The sequence below is a fragment of the Lepisosteus oculatus genome, chromosome 8, assembly GCF_040954835.1.
Source record: "Lepisosteus oculatus isolate fLepOcu1 chromosome 8, fLepOcu1.hap2, whole genome shotgun sequence".
NCBI lineage: Eukaryota > Metazoa > Chordata > Actinopteri > Semionotiformes > Lepisosteidae > Lepisosteus > Lepisosteus oculatus.
The window spans coordinates 13140316-13166123 of NC_090703.1; the positions used below are offsets into that span (position 1 = coordinate 13140316).

General features: G+C 39.5%; 1 protein-coding gene across 11 annotated transcripts in view; it reads right to left on the reverse strand.

Moving 5' to 3' along the window:
* Positions 1-25808, reverse strand: part of trim9 (tripartite motif containing 9) — a 46512-nt gene that overhangs the window by 16012 nt on the left and 4692 nt on the right. For 7 of the 11 annotated variants that reach the window (XM_069193267.1, XM_069193266.1, XM_069193261.1 and 4 more), the window contains exons 2-3: positions 14096-14191; positions 9388-9510 (exon numbers count right to left, since the gene is read on the reverse strand). In XM_069193267.1, coding sequence (XP_069049368.1) covers positions 9388-9510; positions 14096-14191 — 219 coding nt within the window. Of the gene's footprint in view, positions 1-9387; positions 9511-12294; positions 12349-14095; positions 14192-25808 lie in introns of all 11 variants that reach the window. The other 4 variants (XM_069193260.1, XM_069193257.1, XM_069193256.1 and 1 more) reach the window with 1 other exon arrangement.

Genomic DNA, 25808 nt, shown 5'->3' on the forward strand with positions numbered 1-25808 from the left:
TGCATATGAACATTAAAATACAGACCCACTCTCCCTGCAACAAGCTACTGTGCTGTTTCTTTGGCCCTGTTGCAGCAAGTAACTATTTTTCTTTGATGATGCACTCGCAACTAACAAGGTTGTCACAAGAATTAACATTGTTCTTCTCCAGACATGAGTAGATAAATAGATTTAGTTAGCTCATTATTTTTCCCTTATTTCTATTAGAGGGTAAAAATGCTTGCACTGTAATGATTTATTGAAAATTACTCCCAGTAAATCTGAGAAAAACGTAGTAAAGCTTGACCCTTTCTGCCTGGGTGTAGGTTTCTATAGAAGTGGAATTGTCAACATCCAGATTTACACATCTCTGCGGAGCCACCTGTTGCAGTGAGCTTTCCTGACAAGCTTCACATCCCTGTCACAGTGCTGTCCTGTAATACTGAGTGTCTGTGTTGAATAGGAACATATTTTGATGCCTTTTCATTGCCATCTGCAGTTGTGCTAATGTGCACAGGATTACATAATCATGCCCTCTGGGTACACACACAGTAAATGTGAGCTGCCATATCTTTAATAATGATTTGTAAGCTATCAGCAGGAAGAGAACATTTTTTTCCACCTTAAAACATTTAATGAACAGTGGGTTCCAGGCTCTACCAGTAAAGTTATCCCTGGTGGGGGGATGACCAATTAAGAGAACTGGAAAGACAGGGAAATGGGGAAATACAGCAATCAGAGACGGCCTGTCCCCCTCTCAAAGGAAATCACACTGTTTAAGATGGAATACACACACACCCTGTAGTCTGAGCATCGTGCTACTGTAACTGTAAAAAAAATCTGTAAAAAGAGTCTTTAATGCAATCATCAGGGATCTGATCTTCTCCAAGGGGACTTGTCTTGGTAGTTAAGCACAATAAAACATTTTGTCAATTAATGCTCAGGCTTCCAGGCATTAAAGCATAACACGGTCAAAATGTGTGATGCTGTGTTGTCACATTGTACAAATAGTTCTAGAACCCACTAGCTTCTATTAAAAGTTCTACTTGAATGGTGTCTTTAGAAAACAAACCTTTAAAAACAAATTAAAATTAAATTAATTAAAAAGAAATTAGTATACAAGGGAGTCAAAGGTTTATTCAAATATTCAAATCAATACCTTATATCAATTATCAATCAATATCAATATCAATTCAAATCAGCCAGCTGCCATATCACTCTGCAACTCACAAATGGCAACACACTAAAGCTAAGCAGGTGTGAGCCTGGTCAGTACCTGGATGGGAGACCTCTCGGGAAAAACTAAGGTTGCTACTGGAGGTGTTAGTAGGGCCAGCAGGGGGCGCTCACTCTGCGGTCCATGTGGGTCCTTATGCCCCAGTACAGTGACGGTAAACAGGTGCCGTCCTTCGGATGAGAATTCCCTCTGTGACGTGCAAAGTCACGAACACCAGATCTTTCAGTTGTGATCTTTTCATCATTTGACCTCAGACTTTGCAGCGAATTTACAAGAATAAACAGTCTTACATTTAGGGAGGAGTTACTATGTTAGTTCACCGGGTTAGGTGTTTTCTTTTCATTTTTAACCATGTTCTCGAAAATGTATTGCCTGTGTACTCCTTTCATTGGTGAAGAGACACCAGTTTCCAAATTACCGCTGGTACAACACGAGAGCCCATATTTACATTTTTAGGTATGAGTTTCAAGATCGATATAATTTAACAATAAAAAAACAAAATTGAAAGCACGAACATAAGAATATCATGATCATAGAATTTACATTTATATTCATTTTTGAAGTACAAAGCGGAAGGTTTCCCCTACCTTAAATATACGATTAAAATTGTTCAAACACCATGTATTCATTACAGAAACCAGCGGAGACAGTTATATTGCAAATAAAAATGTATTTCGAAGAGTACAGGACATTGTGAATCAATAAAGACGTTAAAAAAGCCGATAAGTAAAGCATTTTAAAAATAGATTCTCATTGACAGTAAACAAGCCGATCCACCCGGCGCTGCTAGCTTGAACAGCTCTCAGACCCGTGATTGGCTAAACCCCCGAACAGCTCGGGCCGCGATTGGGTGAAGAGTGAGAATCGACACTCTGATTGGGTAAAGCGCCACAGCGGAAGTTCTGTGTGTTCTGTGTGTGCTGTATGAGCACGCTGGATATACAGTAACACATCCATTTGTTTCCAATTACTGATCAATCTAAGAGAAGTCGCACTGAGGTCAAAACTGAATAGCAGACAAAGAATGTCATGGCATCCATAGCGCGTTCACGACTCCGATAGCATGTCACGATAGGAGTGCGCGCACCAGTCACATCGCGATACCCACTGCGACTGGCGGATCACCGTCAAGACGTCACTGTTGGGACATTATGTCCTTATATCACGATACGAGATACCCCGGCAAAAGTGCCCCGCCCCCATGTCGCGACATGAAGCCCACATATCGCGATATGACATACCCCGGCAAAAGTGCCCCGCCCCCATGTCGCGACATGAAAGGCTCTATCGCGATATGACAAAAACTGTCATGACATGAAGCCCGTATATCCCGATATGACATACCCGACAAAATGCCCTGCCCCCATGTCGTGACACGGAATCCATATGTTGCGATAGGACATACCCTGGACAGGATATGCTGACCCCATGTTACGACACAAAGTCCATATATCGCGGCATGTCCTATCTGGGTATATCATGTCCTGATATGAAACCTTTGTTGCGACAGCGGTACCAGGGTGGCATGGAAGCAAGGCGCCAGTCGTGATATACGCTGCCGCGATATACATGGCAACAGCGTGTCATGGTAAGGAAAGAAAAGGAAAACGTGCCATAGGAAATATGGGGAGCCGATCGACGTCACGACCACGAAAAAAACAAGGCACTATATCTCAGAAACGAAAGCAGAACAAACGCTTCTGAGTCAACCTAACCAGTACATCATGTAGACTGACAACTGAAGTATCCAATTGTGTCTCCGCACAGTTTACAGCGTCCAATCAGTTTTGTGTAGAGGTTGTCCTGTGAAAGGCAGCTGGGCTTAACAGCCTGAGAAATGTATTTGTTGTAAATGTCTGTAATATGTCTGTAGATTTTATTTTACTTTTATTTTTTGTTTTGTTTCATGTGAATTTCATTATTTTTATTTGCTTTGGCAACACTGATTGTACCCATCGGTCATGCAAATAAAGCACCTTGAATTGAATTGAATTAAATTGGTCCGGTCTCATCCCTCAGGCTTGCTACAGCGGAGGCAGTAGCTGCTGTGGCAAGAGCCAGTCATTAAGTTGAATGCTCCCCGATTTGGGTTTATTCCTGTGCAGAACACAGCGCACTGCTTAACTTGTACGAGGCTTCGTTCATCTCCCCCCCCAAAAAAAAAAAACCCAAAACAAACAGCCACCTATGGAAGAGGATCGTTGTTTGCGGATCGTTTTACCGGGAGCCCATTATATTGCCGTGCTCCCACAATATCTGCCTGGCATGCGCTCGGAATATTTTAGTGCAGACCCCAGACGCCGAATCACCGCAGAGTACTCGGGCTTCTGGCTCGGGGGTTTCCGACTATGACTACCTAGATTTGGATAAAATTATTAAAGAATGATTTTTCACAGTTTCTGAATCCTCGGTATGACAGGTGAGGTATTTATTTGCGAGATCTATCGGCAGACATCTCAGAGTGAAGCAGCCCAAACCAGGGAGGTTTGCAGAATGGAAAAGTGACGGGAAGTGTTTATGTTGAAGGCAAATTGGAAATCTGCGTATGGGCTGGTGAGTGCCAGGTTGGCCATCTGTCACCAGCGTAAAAAAAGCAGAATTAATTGAACTTTTCCATAGTATCGACATATGAGTTTGGTTCAGTTTTTGCTACCTAGGGTAGAAATGAATTTGAATGTAGAGTGAGGCACTGCAGCTATTTTCCCCAATGAAAAAGACATGACCACAACCCAAATTGTCTATTTTAAAAATTATATTATGTAATTTAATGTATCTGAATAACTTTAATGTTAGTGAGAATAATAAAATGTAACCAGGCCTAAATATGTGAATGGTGTCCCTATTCTACATTGAATGATATATAGATAAATACATATCAAACGTACAGTATCTTAAAGGAACCCTATCACTTCCTACTGAATAATTAGGATTGATCTCTAATTGGAAACTATTGTACAAGGCAAACTTGATTTCAGCCCTACACTTTGGACACCTCATTGCTGTTGTTTCAAAGCCTTTTTATATTCTCATAGCATGCTCTATTTAGCATGTACTGTACCTTTTTTTCTTAATTTGGACTTCTGTCAGGGTAAAATCATGATGATTTAGTCCCTTTAAATGCAATGTATGGTGACATAATTCAGCCCTGAACTATTTCTTTTCTCTGTTCAAGATGTGAGGAGGGAGGAGAGGGGAGGAGGCACAAACGGGAAAAGGTCATAAGGGATGAGACAAAAGGAACGCATGTCAGGGACGAATGATGACAACACTGGGGGGAGAAGCAAACAAAGCACTGAACTCTACCTTCCGTTTCCCCCTTGTCCTGAGGGTGTGTGAAAAGAGTCAGGGGACAGACAGGGACAAAGAAGAGGGATAGATGAAAAAGAGCAAAAACAGGGCAACGTTAGAAGAGCTTGGAGAGGGAAATGTTGGTAAAAGTAAATGTATTAAGAAGTCCTGCTGGTAATCTATTCAGTGCATGCTAGACACAGGGGTCGACACTCTTGTAACACAGAAGACACAGCAAGGAACTGTGGAGCCCTGCAGCAGAGCTCAGCAAGACGCTCTGTGGTCCGCAACTCAAAACACTACGCCTTACTCTCTCTTTCAGTGCCCAGTGCACAGACTCCGCATCTGCTACCAGGTCTGGTCCCCTGGCACATGACGCATGCCTCTAGCACTGAAACAACGAAGGCACTTTGATTTACGCTTTAATTTAAGATTCAGTAGAAATAACCCGTCAAGGCATTTTGCTGATCACTGCTGTCTCTGATGATTCATACACTTGCCACTGTACTGAGTGAGGTGAAGCCAGGAAGGAAGGAAAGAAAATCCGTTTTCAGATCCTGTTTCTATGAAAATGAGAACAAAATGCTTGGCGATGGATTGCTTGTATTGTGCTAAGGGATCAAGCTAGACCTTGAGGTCTCGATAACTAGCGTACTAGAGACTTTTTGGATGCCTCTCTCATTTGTTTATTCAGGGAGCCACATATTTTCCAAGATTTGAGAGGGGAAAAAAAGAACTAGCACAATTGGTCCTGCCAGTCTCTTTGCTTCACGTTAATGGGCACCAATATTTCTGCAAAATAATACTTAGGCTAGTATATTAAATATATTAGGAATAATGAGAGTCATGCTCTTATTCATCTTGACAACAATATCATTCTAAATGTTTTAATTGTATATATTCTGCAGACCAAATTTAACAAGTCCAAAGTGGAATATAGTCATACAGGAGGCTGGGGTGCACAATCACTACTCTGAGAAGTTCCACAGGATCTCTAATGATCAAATATGACCTCGGTTTAACATCTCATCCAAAGGATGACACCCCCTACAGCACAGTGTCCCCAGTCAATGTAGTGGATAACTAGTTCAAAGTTTTTTTCCAGTGGGAAGAGCACCGCCTACTGGTCCACCAAACCTGGTTTCACTTGGTTCCAGCTTTACTTCCAGTTTTACTTCACTTCTAGCCTTGTTGAATGGCATTCCTTAAAATCTCTTTAAATCAATGAAACTGAATATACTTAGCAGTTGGTCAGGGATCATAAACACCTAAAATGAGCTACCTTGACCCGTCAATGTCATGATGAACCTGTACATGAATTTACAAAGTGCCCATTATGTTTTGAGATTCATGACCATGTCGCAGTTTTTTTCTATGCTATGCCTTGCTACAGCACTTTTAGAATATTTACCATTTGAGAAAAAAACTACTGAGCTGAAAAATTTCCCTCAAGTTTTGTGTTCATTGACTAATAAGAACTAAAATGCGATACAATTGCTGAGAATCACAGTTTCCATTTTCATCCCAGTGCTGCCCTGTGAGAGGAAATCAACCCAGAAGTCGCAGTGAATATTTCTACTCATGCTTTTAAATCTAATAAGGCATCCTGGAACACACTTTCTCCGGCCCACTAAAGAAGACTAATTGGAATGCGGTGGGTGTGCACCACAATGTGCGTCAGGGGAAAGAGGAGAGGAGCTGAGACTCAAGCAGAGCTAAGCATCAGGCTGAATGAAGAGGTGGGAGGTGGGTCTTTTTTTGATAAAAGCAAGTGGCCAAGGGAGGGCCAAATAATTCAGTGAGTTATTGCCAAGAAACACCAGCAATGAACACACACACTGCACTGTTTAAATATAGTTCTCTAAGGTCTTCATTAGGAAACATGAACAGGCCTCAAATATTTATCAAAATATCCTACATGTATTAATATGTGAAAGCCTGCTACTATTTACTTAAAATCTCTCCTAAAACATCAAGATCCCCACTAAAGCACGAGCTGCCTTTTGATGATTAAAAATACCCATTTAAAAATGAACTGTTTTACACGTCATAGAAATCCTAGTTTATTTTGCTCCAGCTTACAACATTAGTGGTAGCCATGGAGACAGTCTCTTAATGTCACTTTTCTCATTTGAGAAATCAGAGGGGAGGTGCAGTTTAAGAACATAACATAGCCATTTTGCTGTGCTCTTACAAAATTTAAAGTATAACATTCAGATTGCATATCAACAAAAAACGATTTAGCAAATATCCCAATATTAAGAGATCACTCTCAATTACAGAATCATTTGATAACACTTGGAATAAGACATTCTACAGTAATTTTGGCATTATGAACACATGAATCTTTTTATTACTGTTACACGGAAGCTCAGAAGGTGATTGAAAATGTAGGATTTGGTTTAAAACAATTTAAATTGGCCGTCTTATGTGGCATTAGATGTCAAACATTAGAATGAACGAGACAAACAAAAGAACAAGCAGAGGAGGACAGTTTACTCCTAAAGAACGTGGTCAGCTTTCTTCCCAATAACTGGATTCCTCCTTTTAAGCTTGGGTGTTGGGGAAACAGTGGCTATGCAAGGAAATATAGAAAAAAAACCTTTCATCTGCCTTTTCTCCCTCACTGTACAGGTCTATTGCCATTATAAAAGTCCTGTACACATCAGAATTCTCACAGATATTTAAATATTCAAGTTCAACATTGCTGAACTGAAAGCTTTTATGTTTCAATTCAAAAATTCCCAGAGCACATGTATGTCCCCTTCATGTGCACATTTTTCTGTGTGTCTTTGAAATGTCTTTCTTGGGGGATTTTAAAGCAGAGGGAAGAGCGCTAATGGTCCCTTCAGGGAATTGTTGAAATAGATGTGGAATGGCTGCTAGGACTGAACTGGAGATAAAAAGATTTTCTAATTAAAGACAGAGAGGTCATTAACCCTGCTTGGCTTTTTCAAAGCACAATACTAGAGGTAGAGTATTATTTTTTCAAATGGCAATTATCTAACAGGAAGCAGAGAGAGATAAATCACAACACTTACGAGTCCTGTAGAGGCTGGAACTGAGGATTTATTTGTGTGAGGTGGTAAACAGTGTTATGTTATATTTAAGTCAGCCTTTCCTATAGGTAAACATTTAGTGTAACCGTGATATCCCAACTTAATTTTTGCATAGTAAGGAAAAATATACACCCCATTACAGACATGCCTAATTAAAATGCACAGACATACCTAAAATGGTTATGGGTATAGGGTCCACTCAAAACAGAACCAACTGTAATCAACACAAAGCTTTAAATATCAATAAATATAACATGTGGGAAACTAATAGAAATGAAGGCTACAGGTATAGTTGCTGTAAGAATGTGAAGGTTCTGACTGATCAGAAACAATTCATTCATGTTTTGATAACAACAATGCAATTTTTCAACACAGGTTCAGAAGGGATCCTCATTGAGAGTACAGATGCTTGGGAAAAATGGCTGGGATCTATCCAGCTGATACTATACATGCGCACTGAAATGCATGAAGATTCCGCACAGAGACTGAAACATGATATCCTAATGGGAGTTTTAGTGATAGCGTTGTTTCCAGGCTATCCCACAAATTATTCATCCGTGCTCGTTTGTCTTCTGTTTTATTTAGCACGATGCTTGCAGCAATGAAAACGATAAATAAATGATATCAATAGCAGGGAGACCATCTGAAATGCATATCCATGCCCAATTCCATTAGCCCCCTTTTCTGCACTTTTCCAGCGAACCGTCACTCACTGCATCTGCGTTTATCTCCCCAGGGTACGAGGAAACGGCCTCAGCATTTTCTTACATCAACTTGCGCAAAACTTTAATTCCGGGGACCGGCAAGGCGTGAAATTAGAGGCAGAATGCTACTGGTGTATTTTATGTCTTTCTCTTTGTGTTTGACTTCTAATTTCTATTTTTTTTGTGCAATTTTGTAAATTAAAAAAAACTAAACACAGAGCCCAGAAGATTCAGAGAGTATTCTAGTCACTTGGATTAAGAATCTCAACACATGTGGTGTCTGTTTTCCTAAAATGTGAAAGAGGTTTTTTTTAATGGTATCAAACAACTACGTCTGCTGATGCTGCTTCGGGTTACCACTCTGTGCAGAACACTGATAGAAATCTCCACATGCTGCTACTGTACCTTATTTTAAGATATTGGTCAGACGATTACAGCTATTATTTGTTAACCAGATATAGGTTTAGATTAATTTTCTAAAGACAAAACTTAATAAAAGGAAAAGTAACCCTTACATTGTAATAATGCCTTCATCAGACTACTTTTAAAAGAAAAAAAATATATGCCAAATGAATTTTTCCTCATTTCAGTGACTTCAGGGTTCAGTTGTTCAAGTTTTGTCAAACCCATTTTGAAAGCAAAATCTTCATTTAGGCACCACAGCTGTCTCTGATTGACACTGGGGGACGGCAACTTTCAGTGTAATAAAGATACAGAACCAACAGCCTAAAACAGAAATTTGGTGAAATATATTTTATTGCTTTGCAGTTAAGTATAAATAACTGAATGGATTATGGATTATGACCCAGATCATGAAAATTGTACCTATAATCCTTCTTTGTAAAGGGGTACAATTGTTGTTTTCATTTGATTCTTCACAACTAACAAAGCAGAAACAGCTTGAGGTGGAAGTGTAAGGATATAGACCAAGCACTTGCTATCACACTTCATACCGTGAAACAAGTAAGAGTGTTATAAGAGGAACAGTCATGGGATGGGTATGGCACTGGTACTACTGCATTCTGTATTCAGTAATGGCTGCCCCACTGTCCAGATGAGACTTACACCACACAGCATGTGCACAAGTAGCCAAAAAGCTGTTCTTTCTCAGGTTCCTGACCTTGAGTTTGTGCTCGTGTTCCTTGTTGACCCGAGACAGCAGCTGGGCTTTCCTCCTGTTCAGTGCGTCGATGAGAGCATCACACTGTGCCACCAGGCAGGCCTCAAACTCCACCCCATTCTCCTGTGGATACATAAGATATAACTATAACACGCCAGAACAATGCCAGCTCTGAGCCAAATAGTGCAGGCCCCAAGGCTTGAGAGAACCACCACAGACAAACACAGAGACGTACTTCCTGAGAACAGCCTGTTGATCTGCAGTGATGTTGTATGAGAAGCCCAAGGCCTGCAATTGTGAATTGGGCTAAATGAAGAGCGACACCAGGGCTACAGACAGTGCAGGAAGGAAGGCCTGAAACTGTCTTCTTACCCTTAATAGAATCCTAGCTTTATTTCAATCTTATAGAAGACCTTTTATTAAGAAGCCCTGCAAATGCAATCTATAAAGTCTATTTTTAGAGGATTGTGAATTCTATTACCAGCAGCTACTGCTGTAAATTACAGATTCTATACTTATGTGTACAGTACAGTATGTGAGCCTCTCAGGGGTACTGCAAAATGGTTTGCTGCAAGTACCTGATCAGCAGCGTGATAGAACTGTGTTTCAGGGGAGTCGAAGGGGTTTTCTTGAATGCACAAAGACTGGATGCATGCTGATAGAAACTACTGTAGGTGGTGGAGGACACAGGGTACATTTATTACAGAGTACAGACACTAGACTAATTTGGAAAGGGCAGAAAACACCTTGCTTTCATGAGAATCCCAAGAAATCAAAGAAAACAGAAAAACAGAAATCACTTAAAACATTCAGTCTCTAGGGACTATAGCGACCATAAATCCGACCATGCCAATTTTCAGTCTAATGACGCTAGAGTCTAGTGATGTTTAGAATCACAAACAAAGCTATTAAGGTAGCTAAACGTATCCAAAATGTTCAAGATGGACTTGAGGATAAAATATTAATGTATAAACATGCCTTCAAATACAGTGCCTTGCGAAAGTATTCGGCCCCCTTGAACTTTTCAACCTTTTGCCACATTTCAGGCTTCAAACATAAAGATATAAATTTTTTATTTTATGTGAAGAATCACCAACAAGTGGGACACAATTGTGAAGTGGAACGAAATCTATTGGATTTTTGAAACTTTTTTAACTAATAAAAAAATGAAAAGTGGGGCGTGCAAAATTATTCGGCCCCTTTACTTTCAGTGCAGCAAACTCACTCCAGAAGTTCAGCGAGGATCTCTGAATGATCCAATGTTGTCCTAAATGACTGATGGTGATAAATAGAATCCACCTGTGTGTAATCAAGTCTCTGTATAAATGCACCTGCTCTGTGATAGTCTCAAGGTTCTGTTGAAAGCGCAGAGAGCATCATGAAGACCAAGGAACACACCAGGCAGGTCCGTAATACTGTTGTGGAGAAGTTTAAAGCCGGATTTGGATACAAAAAGATTTCCCAAGCTTCAAACATCCCAAGGAGCACTGTGCAAGCGATCATCTTGAAATGGAAGGAGTATCAGACCACTGCAAATCTACCAAGACCTGGCCGTCCCTCTAAACTTTCAGCTCAGACAAGGAGAAGACTGATCAGAGATGCAGCCAAGAGGCCCATGATCACTCTGGATGAACTGCAGAGAACTACAGCTGAGGTGGGAGAGTCTGTCCATAGGACAACAATCAGTCTTACACTGCACAAATCTGGCCTTTATGGAAGAGTGGCAAGAAGAAAGCCATTTCTCAAAGATATCCATAAAAAGTCTCGTCTAAAGTTTGCCACAAGCCACCTGGGAGACACCCCAAACATGTGGAAGAAGGTGCTCTGGTCAGATGAAACCAAAATCGAACTTTTTGGCCACAATGCAAAACGATATGTTTGGCGTAAAAGCAACACAGCTCATCACCCTCAACACACCATCCCCACTGTCAAACATGGTGGTGGCAGCATCATGGTTTGGGCCTGCTTTTCTTCAGCAGGGACAGGGAAGATGGTTAAAATTGAGGGGAAGATGGATGCAGCCAAATACAGGACCATTCTGGATGAAAACCTGTTGGAGTCTGCAAAAGACCTGAAACTGGGACGGAGATTTATCTTCCAACAAGACAATGATCCCAAACATACAGCAAAATCTACAAAGGAATGGTTCACAAATAAACGTATCCAGGTGTTTGAATGGCCAAGTCAAAGTCCAGGCCTGAATCCAATCGAGAATCTGTGGAAAGAGCTGAAAACTGCTGTTCACAAACGCTCTCCATCCAACCTCACTGAGCTCGAGCTGTTTTGCAAGGAAGAATGGGCAAGAATTTCAGTCTCTCGATGTGCAAAACTGATAGAGACATACCCCAAGCGACTTGCAGCTGTAATCGCAGCAAAAGGTGGCTCTACAAAGTATTAACGCAAGGGGGCCGAATAATTTTGCACGCCCCACTTTTCATTTTTTCATTAGTTAAAAAAGTTTCAAAAATCCAATAGATTTCGTTCCACTTCACAATTGTGTCCCACTTGTTGGTGATTCTTCACATAAAATAAAAAAATTATATCTTTATGTTTGAAGCCTGAAATGTGGCAAAAGGTTGAAAAGTTCAAGGGGGCCGAATACTTTCGCAAGGCACTGTACCTAAATAGGATTTTAAAATTGTTCTGCTATCTCTATGTACAGGATGGCACACAACTGTTGGTGTTTTTATTTAATTGATATATTTTTGCTTTAAGACGTCTTCACAAAAATGTGTTGTATCTTATGAAAACAATACCGTGATACCAGTATTTCTGCGTTTGGATAGTATATGTTTGCAGTATTCAACGGCATGGAGGGCATCCTTATTTTGAGAAGTAGGAAATGCTGTGAAAGTGAGCGAGTCTGTGGTGCTTCTCCCTCTGTTCTCCTCCCTCTCAGGGCCTCACCTGCAATGCTCCCCAACCTGATGTCACTAAGGGCGTCTCTGGGGCATCTGCAGGCTGCACGACAAGAACACCATGGCAACACAATCACATGTGGCGGCCTGCACTCTGGTGGGTGTAACTGTGTACACATCTCTGCGTGTCAGCGTGGTGGAAAACAAAACGAACGCTCTTCTGCTAAAATGTGAAATACCCTGCCCACAGGGTCGACGAGCTGTCATCTGATAAATCGCTAGGGCTGAAGCCTGTGCACCTAACTGGACCACTGAACAATTCCTTTATCTGTCTGGTCAAAGTTCAGTCACCCAGGAAAAACAGACCAGTTACATGGGCCAGTTGGAAACATTTTCAGATATAATCAACTATATATAGTTCTCATCTAAATATACTTAGAAAAGCAAGTCCTGCTTTGTAAAAGACAATCATTTTGACTATTAAAAGATTAAAGACTAGCTGGTTATCAGTGGCATGTATACATGAAAGCAGACACTAATAATGTTTCTGTTTTATTGTGGATCTCTGCACCAGACTCACTCATTCAAGGAAACAGCAAGTCTGCAAAAATTTCTGCCGTATGTATCAGTACCAAATGGTTAGAAAATAACACACAACATTTACCAACAGATTTATTGGCTTCTACAGTGCAGACCTGTCTAAAATGGGGGAGGGGGAATTCACTGTACATGTTAATAACCCCCCATTACATCAATGAAAATGATACAGGCCTCTGCTTCAGATGTCATATCCATTAAGGAATGTTTCTTTGCTAAAAGTATAAAACTAAATCGTTTTAGGTTTCTTTATAAAAATGATTTAAGTTTTAGATATGACCACCTTATGCCATAATAATGTTCTGTAATTCATGTTCTTCATGATTTCTCTTTGGAAATCTTGATGTTTTACATGAGTGTTATGGCAGCATCATGATGTTTTATAAGACATTAACAAATCCAAGCAGGCTGACATACTGTATGAAGGTCCTGTCATGATTAACGTCAATATGCTTGTCTCTTCCTTCTACCCCATTTTATTTCAGGCCACTTGACAGTCCATTAGCAAGACTTGGGCTACTTAAAAATGTAAAACCTTTCTGAACAAATGCCTGAGCATTCCAAAAACAGAAATAAATGTCCAGGAGCAGATGTGGAGTAACAAGGAACTTCTGAGTAAGGATGTAGTGCTCACAAAAACATAATAAATTGGATGATTAGTTAAGTAACTCAAATTAAAGCTCCAAAACACTGAAAAAAAAATTGTAATAGACATTTTAAAAATTATACAAATATCATAAAATGACACTTTATGAAAAGGAAGTTAATTTTAGATTCTTTTAAAATTTAGAATCAGCAATCATTATGTTATAACCTAACCAATTTGGAATTGCCAATTGTTTGTTTGTCACGTCTCAACACACAGCTATGAACACCACGACCGCACACAGGGGAGACTGAAGAAGTGTAGGCTGTCTCCTCTGACCTGCCCCCTTCGTCTTTTGGCCTCTGAGGAACACAGGACCAAGAAGCAGAGGTTCAGCCCCGACTAGAAAAGAGGCACATCCCTCACCAACAACACAGTATGTCCCCAAACACCCAGGGGGCCACAGGGGTCGCTGCCTCATCCAGCCAACTGAGCACAGCCATTGCTTTTACTACTGTATGCCTTTACCATGACTTCAGTACCCTTTGACAAATTCCCTTGCCTTCTTCATGGCAGACCACACTAATGCAAGGGCTAGTCCGTGTGGTGCAGAGACATGGCAGGGTGCAGTGGGGGAATGGTGGGCACTCCTCTGACACTGCAATACCTGGATGTGCTGAACCATGTTCCTCAGATGCACCAGGAACTCCTTCGCCTCCTTGGCTCTGTCCGACAGGATGTTCAGAGCCTGAGACAGCTGGCCCTGTGAGAAGAAGATAGGCGTTATATCTTTAATTACATCCTACTTAGATGAAACACAGTGCCATAAGGAAACAGCATAAACCAGAAGCAGTTATACTGTACTTGTCAGACAGAATATATAGGCTTTAGTCCCCATTAAGTATAAAATCTGAAATACAACTGTCTTTATCAGGTGCCAATGATCTTATTAGGCAAAATATTGAAAGGTATTACTGAAAATGATGGTTCTTTCTCAGCCTTTACCTATTTTATTATATAACAGTCATCTCTGACTATACGGTACACTGATTAGACCGCTTTGCCACAAATCAAATACCATTCAATCTCATCAGCTTGGTGAAGTGATTGAAATGTATCCAGCAATGGAAAATTCTCTGTGACGTGCTACATTGAGAACTCACAAAGAGAACTGACAGGACCATGGAGCCCGGCCTCTACACTTGGTGCTTAAATATTTACCTTGTAAAATACATTTCCAACCCTGGGAAAGAAATTACAACCCGTAAAACAGCAACAAAATAAAAACCTGGAGTAATCCTACGTTGTGTGTGTTCATGTGATAACATTACAAAGCTTCTATTTTGGCAAGGGAGGATGAGGTTTTAGCTGTGTGTGAACAGATGAACTGTGTGACTGAGAGATTAACACTGACCATATAAGGCTGTTGAAAGCTGGCTTGGTTCAGTGGGTCAGACACAATGAAGAAGTAAATTAATTAACATCTGGGAGAATGAAGCAAAAAAAAGCATCAGTTTAACAGTCTTGAAAATGACTTTAGTGTTACTGCAGTGTAAAATGGCCAGTGCTATAGTAATGAGGACCAAGAAAGGCATTTATGTCAGCAACACCCTTACCATTCAGCTGTTTACATCCCAACCAAAAATATGGACAGAAGAGGATATTGTGGAAAGCATGTGAGTGCTTCTGAGGCACAGGAAAATGATACACAACAAAAACATTAATTGAACACTCTAGTAATTACATTTAAACCACTAAACACAACATGACGCCCTGAAATGTGGTCACTCTGAGCTCAGGGCTGTGAGGTGTATCACACAGATGTGTAACATACTACTGCATGATCTTTGTGGCAGCAAAAAAAAAGTGAAATGGCCAGAAATGGAAAACGGTCCATTCTGCTCTCCCATTACAAACTGCAAAAGGCGATAATTAATGGCAAGGTGCTAACTTTCCATTGTATCCCTAATCTCTGTATGGGGATATGGGGAGAATAAAGAAATGCTGCGAAGCTACAAGCTCTGCAGCTCCTGCATACAGGTGATTCCGCACTGATTGGAGGAGAAGTGAGTTATTGACTGACTACAGGCACATGGACATTTGCACATGGAAATGAGAGACACCTGCCTGACTCGTGCCAACCCTACCCCTAGTGGTGCTGAGACACTGATTGGAAAACTGCATCGGACTGCAGAGCCTGTGGAACTGAGAGTTGGAATTTATGCCACAGTTTCTCTGTTGGGAAAAGATCATTTTAGTCCCATATTTTCCTAAAAGGACATTTCAGCTAAAATAGTCTCTGGATTGAACACAAATGTTACAGATAAATGTTAAATGATAAAGACATGGGTATAACTTAATGAAATAAACTTTGATCCTTCACACAAATACCCTCCACTACCTTCTTCTTCAGTTATTTCATTTTAATTGAACTAATCTACAACAGTTACAGCACTGGGTTCTCAAATCAAATGTCATTGCATTCCAGTATGAACAGAATTACTTCACGTCTCACCAAACAATGATACTGTGTTTCTATCTTGTTATTCCTGAATGAAAAATGTAATCATCCGTCATTAGCCTGGACTTATATGATAAGCTTATATGATTAACTGATAAGCCGGGTTGAAACATTTTGAAAAAAAATTGAAGTTTCAAGGTACGTGTCAATGGGATTTCTTCATCATCATAATTTTCCTCTTTAAACCTACAGGGAGAATTCTGAATGGAATCAACCACGCAGGAAATACTGTGTAGGCAACTGCAGACTGCGATTGTTCTCGGTCCTCTGCTGTTTTTGGGACTGTGACGTGCTAAAGCCCACTCAGGGGGAGGGAGTGGGAGGAGAGGGACGGCGATACTGGCTGTTGCCTGGGTTACAGCATGGGCCATCTCCAGACTACCACTGTGCTGGATTACGCCTCGATGGTAATCACTGTTCCGACACTCGCAGCCCTGTCTTCCCTTCCACCTCCCCTTCTGTCAACCCCCACTCAGGCCCACAAACTGCCTCCAATTACTGTCGTCCCCTCTCTCCTCTGTCAGCTCCACTCTTGTCAGAGCTCGTTCACCCAGTAGTGCACAATCATCCCTCCCTGAATCAGACATGTCCAACATATTCGGTGGTTGGAACCCTTATCTGGATGTTTCTGTGTACACACACACACACATCACCTATCCTGCTGCAAAGTAAATAACGTTTGTCACCGAAAGAGGTAACCAAATGTCTAGTCCTTAGAATCAGATCCATTATTTAACTAACCATGTTGGAGTATTGAACACTGTTTCTTGTTTTGGGTGAAGTAGGTTATTCTGCCCTGTCTGTGGCAATACAGAATAAAAGATCAGGTAGAGATAACCATCTTACTAACTGCCAGCCCTTAAAAACTCATTTTATCAAATTACAGTGCTGCTGCTGATCATGCCTTAAAAGTAGAATACAAAAACCTTTATGACACCATCATATCGCTTGCTTCCTAATCATATCCAGTATTACTCACTTGGGCTGCAGACAACTGCAAAGCAATAATGTGGTACCATGCCTCCAGTTGAGTATGATGAAACACTTAATCTATCCGTTGGACGACTCACATTTCCAGCCAGTGAGGTCTCTATACAAAGTAGATTTCCCACTGGACTAAGCTGATCATCATAGAAAGTCTTCTTAAAATCACCCGGGTCGTTTTTTCTTGATACATACTACGAGTTATATTATATATAACAATTAACTTACATTTACAACCAAACAACCATGTAATAGGATGGCTTAAGTATATCCTTCTGAATACTCTGTGAGCAATAATTACAAAATGTGGAAGCAGATGTAAATAATTGTATTTACCAAGGTTATGACCATTTTGCTTCAGATTCTTTTCCCACAGAAGTGAACAAGCCAATGTGCAGGAGAATGTAACACCGCCCCAGTAAGCACCATTAGCTCTCAGAGACTCACATTTCTGACAGGGATTAGGTAAGAGATTCCGATTCGGAGTATTGGACTAAAACAGCAAATTCATCATTACAAGAATGTTTCAATGAGGGAACAGACAGAACAGAATACATATACATTCAGAATACTAGGAAAACACTTAAAAAATCATGTGTACTGTATGGATGTGTGATTTTATTTATTTTATAAATGTAGAATTGCCAGGTATTTTTATCTATTACCTATCCAATTGTGTCTTGATATCTCAGCTCCCAGTAAGTCATGGGGAGAATGGGGAAGTACAAACCTGCCCACCACTGAGTTTTTTAACTTTTTGGCACATTACAGACTCCAGTTTCATATAGGAGACTCGGTGCTGAGAAGTGTCTATCTTGCTTTGAGCCTAGTTGCTTTTCTGTAAACCAAGAGAGCCTGGCTGCCTAATCCCATTTTCCTATTCCTGGCAGAGCCTACCAATGTGTTTTTCTTAACCATGTTAAGAAATAACTGTGTTCTTGTAAATTACCTCAAAAAAAGAAATGTGGGTAAAATAGGAAGGCAAAGTACCAAGAGTGCTCATATTTTAAAGAATAAAGGTACAAATAAAAGCTAACGCATTAAAGCTGAAAAACTAAGTGATAAAATCCAATCTCTTCTTTCTGCTTTCCTTATTTCCTCAGCGGTTGGCTCACAACAATTGTCTCCATGTCCCTCTCTCATCCTCCGTCTTCACCGGGGACCCTGTATCTGACACTCTGCTGTGTTCTGTGTGCAAAACCCCAGAGAACACCGCTCTTCCATTGCACAACATGGATTCCACAGAAGGTCAAATGGGGAGCTCTGTGTGTAAGAACATGCAGCTGGTTACACAAGAGCATGGATTTCTCTGCTCTTCGCAGCTCTGAAACAGACAGCACTGCACAGGGTTAAATCACTGAATCACAGCATGTATTCACAAAAGCATTCTCCTACCCCAGAGGACTGCATTACTCGACAGGGTACGTGTGGACAGAATGCTGAAAATGCCCTTTTCTGCTCTTGTGGTAAACAAACCACATCGCTCCGGACAGCAAGGTTCAGTTATTCAGGGTCTGTGCACCTATCTTTTAACTTACTCTCAAACCTGTTTCATGCTTTTGTTTTCTAAGAATTAAAATAAAAGGCAGAGATCAACACTGTATTTTTCAGGAATATCACCTTTGCTGCTCTGTTCTTTCATGCCCTTCTTTAGGATTCCCGTGATATGTGATCAGATTAGCTGTTTGTTTTTAATATGTCATTTTCCCAGATAAGCAACTGATGCCTAGCAAAATCTTGAGTGAGGAGCCATTTTATAGCTGCGCAAGAGCTTTGTATATACATATATAATACTGCTTTATCATTGCTTCATGATGCTTTGAATACTGATTGTACTTATTAAAAAATAAAATACAGGAAGTATCAATTCAATTTGATAACTTAAACTAATCATGCAGAATATATATATAACAACACATCACATTACACATTCTTTGACTGGGGGCTTTGCTATTGCATGGTCATAAATATGAAATATGACAGTATAATGTGTATTTAAATACACACAATGGAGATATTGCCAGCAACAACTGCCTTATTTATATGCTGCTAAATAAGAAAACCCTTTCCTGATTTAAGTGTCCTTTTTAACAATCGACACGGAAAGAAAATCATAAATACAGAACAATTTATCGGTTTCCCATTTTGAAAAAGAAACGTATCTTTTTTCATATTTATTTAAATCCTTTCCTCCGGACAGTGATATTTAGTTAATTTCATTTTCAGCAATAAGAATGTATTACATTTAATTAAACAGAAAACTGCTGCATGAACCCTTCTAACTTACAGAAACTATAACAAGACTCTGATGATCCCCAGAGATGCAGCAGAGATATGACACATCTTGGTTTGAGTGCTGAAAAGAGGAGTGACTGAGACAGGGGACAAGAAGGACACAAGAAATGCTAAATCAAGGATGACAGACTGAACTGGAAACAAAGTCTGAGACCACTTCTAGGGAAGCAGTAATATTTAATTGCGGTTTAAAAAGCGCCTTTCACAAACTGCCCTGTGACATCCGTGAAGACGAAGATTAAACGCCCTGTGCCAACACATACCCCCAGAGCACCTGCGCTCTTTCTGCATGCATTCAGCTCAACTGCCTTCTTGAATTAGCATCGATTAAAACACCAATCAGACCTTGCTAAACCTAACGTTTCATTGTATATATGATGTAATGAGAAGTGGAGGCTCTCAAGCTATTAATAAAAACGAAACACATTCATGCTGAGGATAATCACGCCTCTTGCTGGGGACATGCAAAAATATTCAAAGAACCCTGGTGTAGCACTGTCAAAGCTCACTGTACCATACTGTATGTATGTAAGGTATTCCAGAAATGGTGCCTTGAATAGTTATATATTATAGATGTTATAATTTCTTACTGTACAGCCAAAGTAGATTAGTGGGGATCAGCATGCATTACACACAACAGCCATTTAAAGCTACTGTAGAAGTCTATGAGAGGGATTTGCCTTATAATGGTTTTATTTCATTCTTAGCTGTAGTGTTTCTTTAGAATGGGACAGGTATGATTTCTTATGGAAGTCATAGCACAGATAAAGCAGTCAAGTCCTCAGTAATCTCACATGTAATAATTTTCTTTATAAGTGTGCACTTATATACATGGATGTCTAACAGTGAAATCATGCTTGACGGGTTCATGCAGAACAAGCCCTTTTTTTAACAGAACAGACCACATACTGTACAACCCAATGTTATGATCATTGTAAGGTTTTCAAATTTGTTGGCAAAATGTCATTGATGCATGACTTTTAAATCTGGCCAATCTACTCAATTTGTAGAGAATTTAACAAACTAACATTTTATTAAAGGGCAGACTAAAGAAAAAAGCAACGTTTTTTTTTTAAATGAGAGAAACCAGTTCTTTTATTTATGATGATCAGAATAGACAAATATATTTTACTGGTAATAACTAAATAACTACAGTATTTAGTATATTATACTATAATGCATGCCATACTATTCTATAGTATACAGAAAAAAAACTATTGTATGTTAAGTCATTGCAGAGAATTCTATCTTTACAAGACTGTAAATAGTATTTTGATTGATATACAGTACAATATAACACTACATGATCCGAGCTGGTGAGAGAAATACCAACAGCTTGTTTCAAGCACAGTAATGAAAATGTTTGCTGAGCACACATTGCCTACAGTATAGGTGCCTCAAATGCACCTGCCTAGGTTATAGGACAGGATAAACGTTAACAGTGTTAGGACCAATTTGCTTTGATTTATCTCCAAGCTCTGATTGAGCCTTTATTTTAATGATCATATTACGCATCTTGTGGCAGTGCCGACAGATTCAGTGATGCGTTATCGACAGCACTAATTAATCACCTTAATTATCTCTATGCAAACAAACAGTTCAGTGACCTCCTTTCATATTCTTGCATTTCCGCCTGCTAGTCCTCCAAAGTCTAGCGAGCTGAATTTGTCAAGAATTATAATCCACAATTCTGATGCTGGGCCATATAAATGAGATAGTAAATTTATATTATAATTGAATACAAAACGGAAAATTCAAAAGCAAAAGCCCGGATCAATCCCAGGCTGTGTTTTTTCCTACCACCCTGTTCACCCCTCAAGCGAAAATGCGTTGCCATGGAAGCATCGTGCCACTGCCCTTCCCTATGGAGAGCTGCTTAGTTTAAAGAGTTTGCGGATGTTAAAAGCCCCAGTAGTCACCACCCACAATGAGAAAGGATACAGCACTCTGAGGGGTTTGCCATGAAATTGAGATTGATTTAATTTGGGATTCAAGTGAGAAAGAAATCTATTCATTCCAAGCAAATCCATGCACATTTCAACCATCTCTTGCAAGTGCTTTCAGTGCCACTGAACAGAACGTCCAAAGTAATATTTGTTATTAACTAATGGACACTTTCTCCTGCCAAAACACAATTATCATTATAAAAATAAGTTTTCTAAAAAATATGGTACGTTACATATTGTACCTCACAAATGAAAAAAACAAACACTTTTTTTCCAGTGCTGTGTTGTTTTTTTCGTCCTTGAGGTACAATATGTAATGTAACTTTTTTTTAAAACTTATTTTTCCTATACAGACTTAAGTGGCTGTCTGATTTTACAACTTCTCTGACTTAACAATGAGTTCACTTTCAGGTCTGAGGCTTGAAAAGCAACTGGAGAAACAAACATGTCCAACAGAATTCCAGAAACAAATAAACAAACTACACCAAATTGGTAAAAATGTGACAACAAACTTTATTATGTGACTATCATGGTACACTATAAATGAGACTTAAGCTTAGATATAACTATAGGACTCATATTATTATATAAGCTGTTGCAGCAGGAGTAGATGGAGATTGCCAACATGTTACTAGCAGGTGTAGTATACTGTAAAATATTAAAAAATGAAGACTGATTATGCCTAGATCCTACAGACATTGAAATTCCTCATATTTATCATAGTTGAGCTGACAAGTGCATGAAAATCTTAGATACTGGATTACAGTCTCCCTCCAGTTCAAACAGCACAATACAGTCATGCAAAGTCAACATTACAAAGCTGATTAGTGTACAAAAAGCTCATTCTTTGTAACAATATAATCGGTTGTTAAGGTGTATTTTCAGGTCAGCCCTAACACTGTTCTAACATTGGGTCGGTTAACTCACAAGTGTTTCACAAACCATTACACTTCCTGTAAAAAGGTGATACGTGTTCTGCTCTCTGACTGTGACTGTAAGTACAGCATATACCTTTTTACGGCAGTACAGAGCAGGACCCTGTATTTCCATGCTCATTAAAGGGCCAAGGTCCTGTGAGCTGCAGATCACGGACAGTGGCTTGTGATTGGGCGTGGTAATCAGACCACATGCAGAGTGAATAAGTGCTTGCCATATGCACCATGGCCATGTTTCACAAGTATGATGGATTAACAGATGCTCCAGCAGGCCACACACCGCAAAGCTGTCTGAAATGCACAATTCAGGTGCTTAAGCGCAACAAGGGGTTTAATTTCATAATAGGAAATCGCTATTAATACACAGAGAAGCAATCTTGAATAATTGTAATAAACTGTGAATCATACTCTTTAGCAAGTGTTATACTAGCATACCATCCAAATTCTATTAGGACAACAAGACTGAAAAGCCAATAACCTGTCTTAGCAAGCTATTGATTTACATGACTGTTTGAATGAATTTCCGTCCATACTTCGTGGTGAAAACATGTTCACTTTGATTTCCATTATTTTTATTTTATTATTATATGTTATTAAATAATAGGGAAGGAGATTATACATAATATACTTTTACGTATATTGGCCATTAGATAGATGGTGCTTTTCTCACATCTTGAACAGAGAGCAGAAATAGTTCAGGGCTGAATTATGTCACCATACTGTACATTGCATTTAAAGGGGCTAAATCATCATGATTTTACCCTGACAGAAGTCCAAATGAAGAAAAAAAGGTACAGTACATGCTAAACATATATAAAAAGCTTTATATTTACAGTATGTTATATAAAAAGACTTTGAAAGAACAGCAATGAGTTGTCCAAAGTGGGGCTGAAATCAAGTTTGCCTTGTGCAATAGTTTCCAATTAGAGATCAATCCTAATTATTCAATAGGAAGTGATTGTGTTCCTTTAAGATACTATACGTTTGATATGTATTTATCTATATATCATTCTATATAGAATAGGGACACCATTCACATATCTAGGCCTAGTTACATTTTATTATTCTCACTGACATTAAAGTTACTCAGATACATTAAATTATATAATATAATTTTTAAAATAGAAAATTTGGGTTTTGGTCATGTCTTTTTCATTGGGGAAAATATCTACAGTGCCTCGCTCTACATTCAAATTCATTTCTACCCTAGGTAGCAAAAACTGAGCCAAACTCATATGTCGATATTATGGAAAAGTTCAATTAATTCTGCTTTTTTTTATGCTGGTGACAGATGGCCAACCTGGCACTCACCAGCCCATACGCAGATTTCCAATTTGCCTTCAACATAAACACTTCCCGTCACTTTTCTATTCTACAAACCTCCCTGGTTTGGGCTGCTTCACTCTGAGATGTCTGCCGATAGATCTCGCAAATAAATACCTCACATGTCATACCGAGGATTCAGAAACTGTGAAAAATAATTCTTTAATAAATAACATTGTCACACATTTTCTCTTAAAAGAATCTGTGTTCCAGATCATCTTTATATTCTTCATTGGCAGGAAACTAAGAGAGAAAAACTGAAGACAATTTTCTTTTTGGTTGAGGTCTTACTTGATCAGGTCTGTTTATAATAAAACCATTACTGTACTTACCGTTTTCATTTGGATTACCATACTTAATCTCTCTGAAATGCTCTTACATAAAATCAATGTAATATAATACAAGGTTCTTAAAGTTTCAGACAAATTACTAGTAAAACAAACTATGATCAGTGTGATATTTCTGAGCCTATAACCAATATCACATACATTCTATATATATTTGAATACCCTCAACTAGTTTGTTAAATAAAATAATCCTTGGTGCCTTTTAAATAAATCCATCAATTTACCTCCACAGCATTTTAAGAGCTGCCACATGAAGATTAATGGAAAGCATTTAATGTACACAGTACACTGCATCCCAGCACCCATGTATTGGTTAAACCCAAAGCCAGGATTTAGGGCATTCTGGTAGAAGAAGGACAATGGATGATGGATGATAACGGACAGTTAAAAAGAAAATGGGGTTTCTTATCAGCTATCTGCATAGTTTAAGGGGAGGGGTATTGTGCTGATGGTGCTGGCAGGTACAGCTCAGCAGTGTTCTTGCAGGACCAAGCCTCTCCATTTGTTTAACAGCAGGGAGCCCTGAGGCCAGGCAAAGCCTAAAGCTGTGAGAAACAAACTCCTGCTCACAACGGCCAAGGCACTGTTCACATTTAGTCTGATACAGTAGATGGTTTTCACGGCTCTGTTTCTTTTATCCAAAGGGAATGGAAGAATAAGCATCTTGTTTTGCTATGTGTTGTATTAAGATGTTATCCTGAAGGAAGTATGGTTTGGAAATGCATTTCTGCATGGATATTGTAGGTGTTCTGTAGTTAGTACTGCCCAACAGTTTCTTCACATCACAGCTAAACCCACAGGGAATTTTTTGCATGTTTCTGTGGCAACGGATCTCCCATTGCAGCACCAAATTTACTCATAGTTACATAATGCGATTCAACACTACGGCTATATTCAACCTTTACCACAAAGCATGAGGTTTTATCTTAAATATATCAGATACTCTTTCACAGGGCTCATTTCCTAGCTATAATAGGAAATAATAGAGGCTCAAGTTGAGAATCTGTCAGTAATCAGTTAGATGACCCTCAACATACCAACAGTAAGTGAAAGAAAATATACAATTATTGTTGCACATGACCCCCAGTCTGCTTCTGAGGCTATATCACAAGTTATATACCCATATTGCAGAAAGATGAACTGTGCATCTGTACAGAAATAGTAATCCACAAACACATTGAAAAGGAATAAAGTAGAAAACAGCTGTCTTCATTTTAGGGTCCACTGAACATTTTTAAAGGACAATTACCAAAAGCACTATTATAATCATTCAATTACACATCTTTGGGGATTTGTATATTTTTTTTGCAAAATAACGGTCTAAAAATGTCAAATAGTAGCCAGAGGTGTCAGCATCTGCAGGACTGTGTGGCAGTGAGTGAAGTATTGTTCATTTGTCTACAGCTGAGGGCTCTGGAACAATGAGCTGGGGGCCTCTGAAGGCCAGGGGCTCTCAGTATGTGGAGGTGAGTGCCTGTGTGTGGATTACAATGGGCTGAGTCTGTTTCCAGGCAGCACACATCTTCAAGAATGTCACATGAGTTTGAGAGCTGACTGCCTGTGTGCTTCACCTCGGTGCAGCCATCTGCTGAGCTTTCAGATACCAGTTCTGAATCAAAGGTCAAAGCAGATCAGGATAATGTATATGAGGAACAGGCGCCATGGAAACGCAGTGGAGAACCACCTGTGACTCACTCCAGACACCCTGATATAAATTATTTATTGATGCTAATGATAAAAGATTAACTTACTATACTAAATAATGACACACACTATTACCGTGTTATTCTGATTAAAACAATATTTTGATACAATGTGATAAGACCATGGCAAGAACATAAGAAACATTATAAACCAGAAAAGACCATTTGGCCAAGTCCAGCTCATTTGGTTTTTAGTACGTCTTCCAGACATTTTTGAAAAGAAAGATACTGTGTGGCATCATCTTCAACAACATGGCTGGGCAGCTTGTTCCAGACTCTTATAGCCTTCAGTGTGAAAGAGTGCCCTTTAAAACACCCTACCCCAC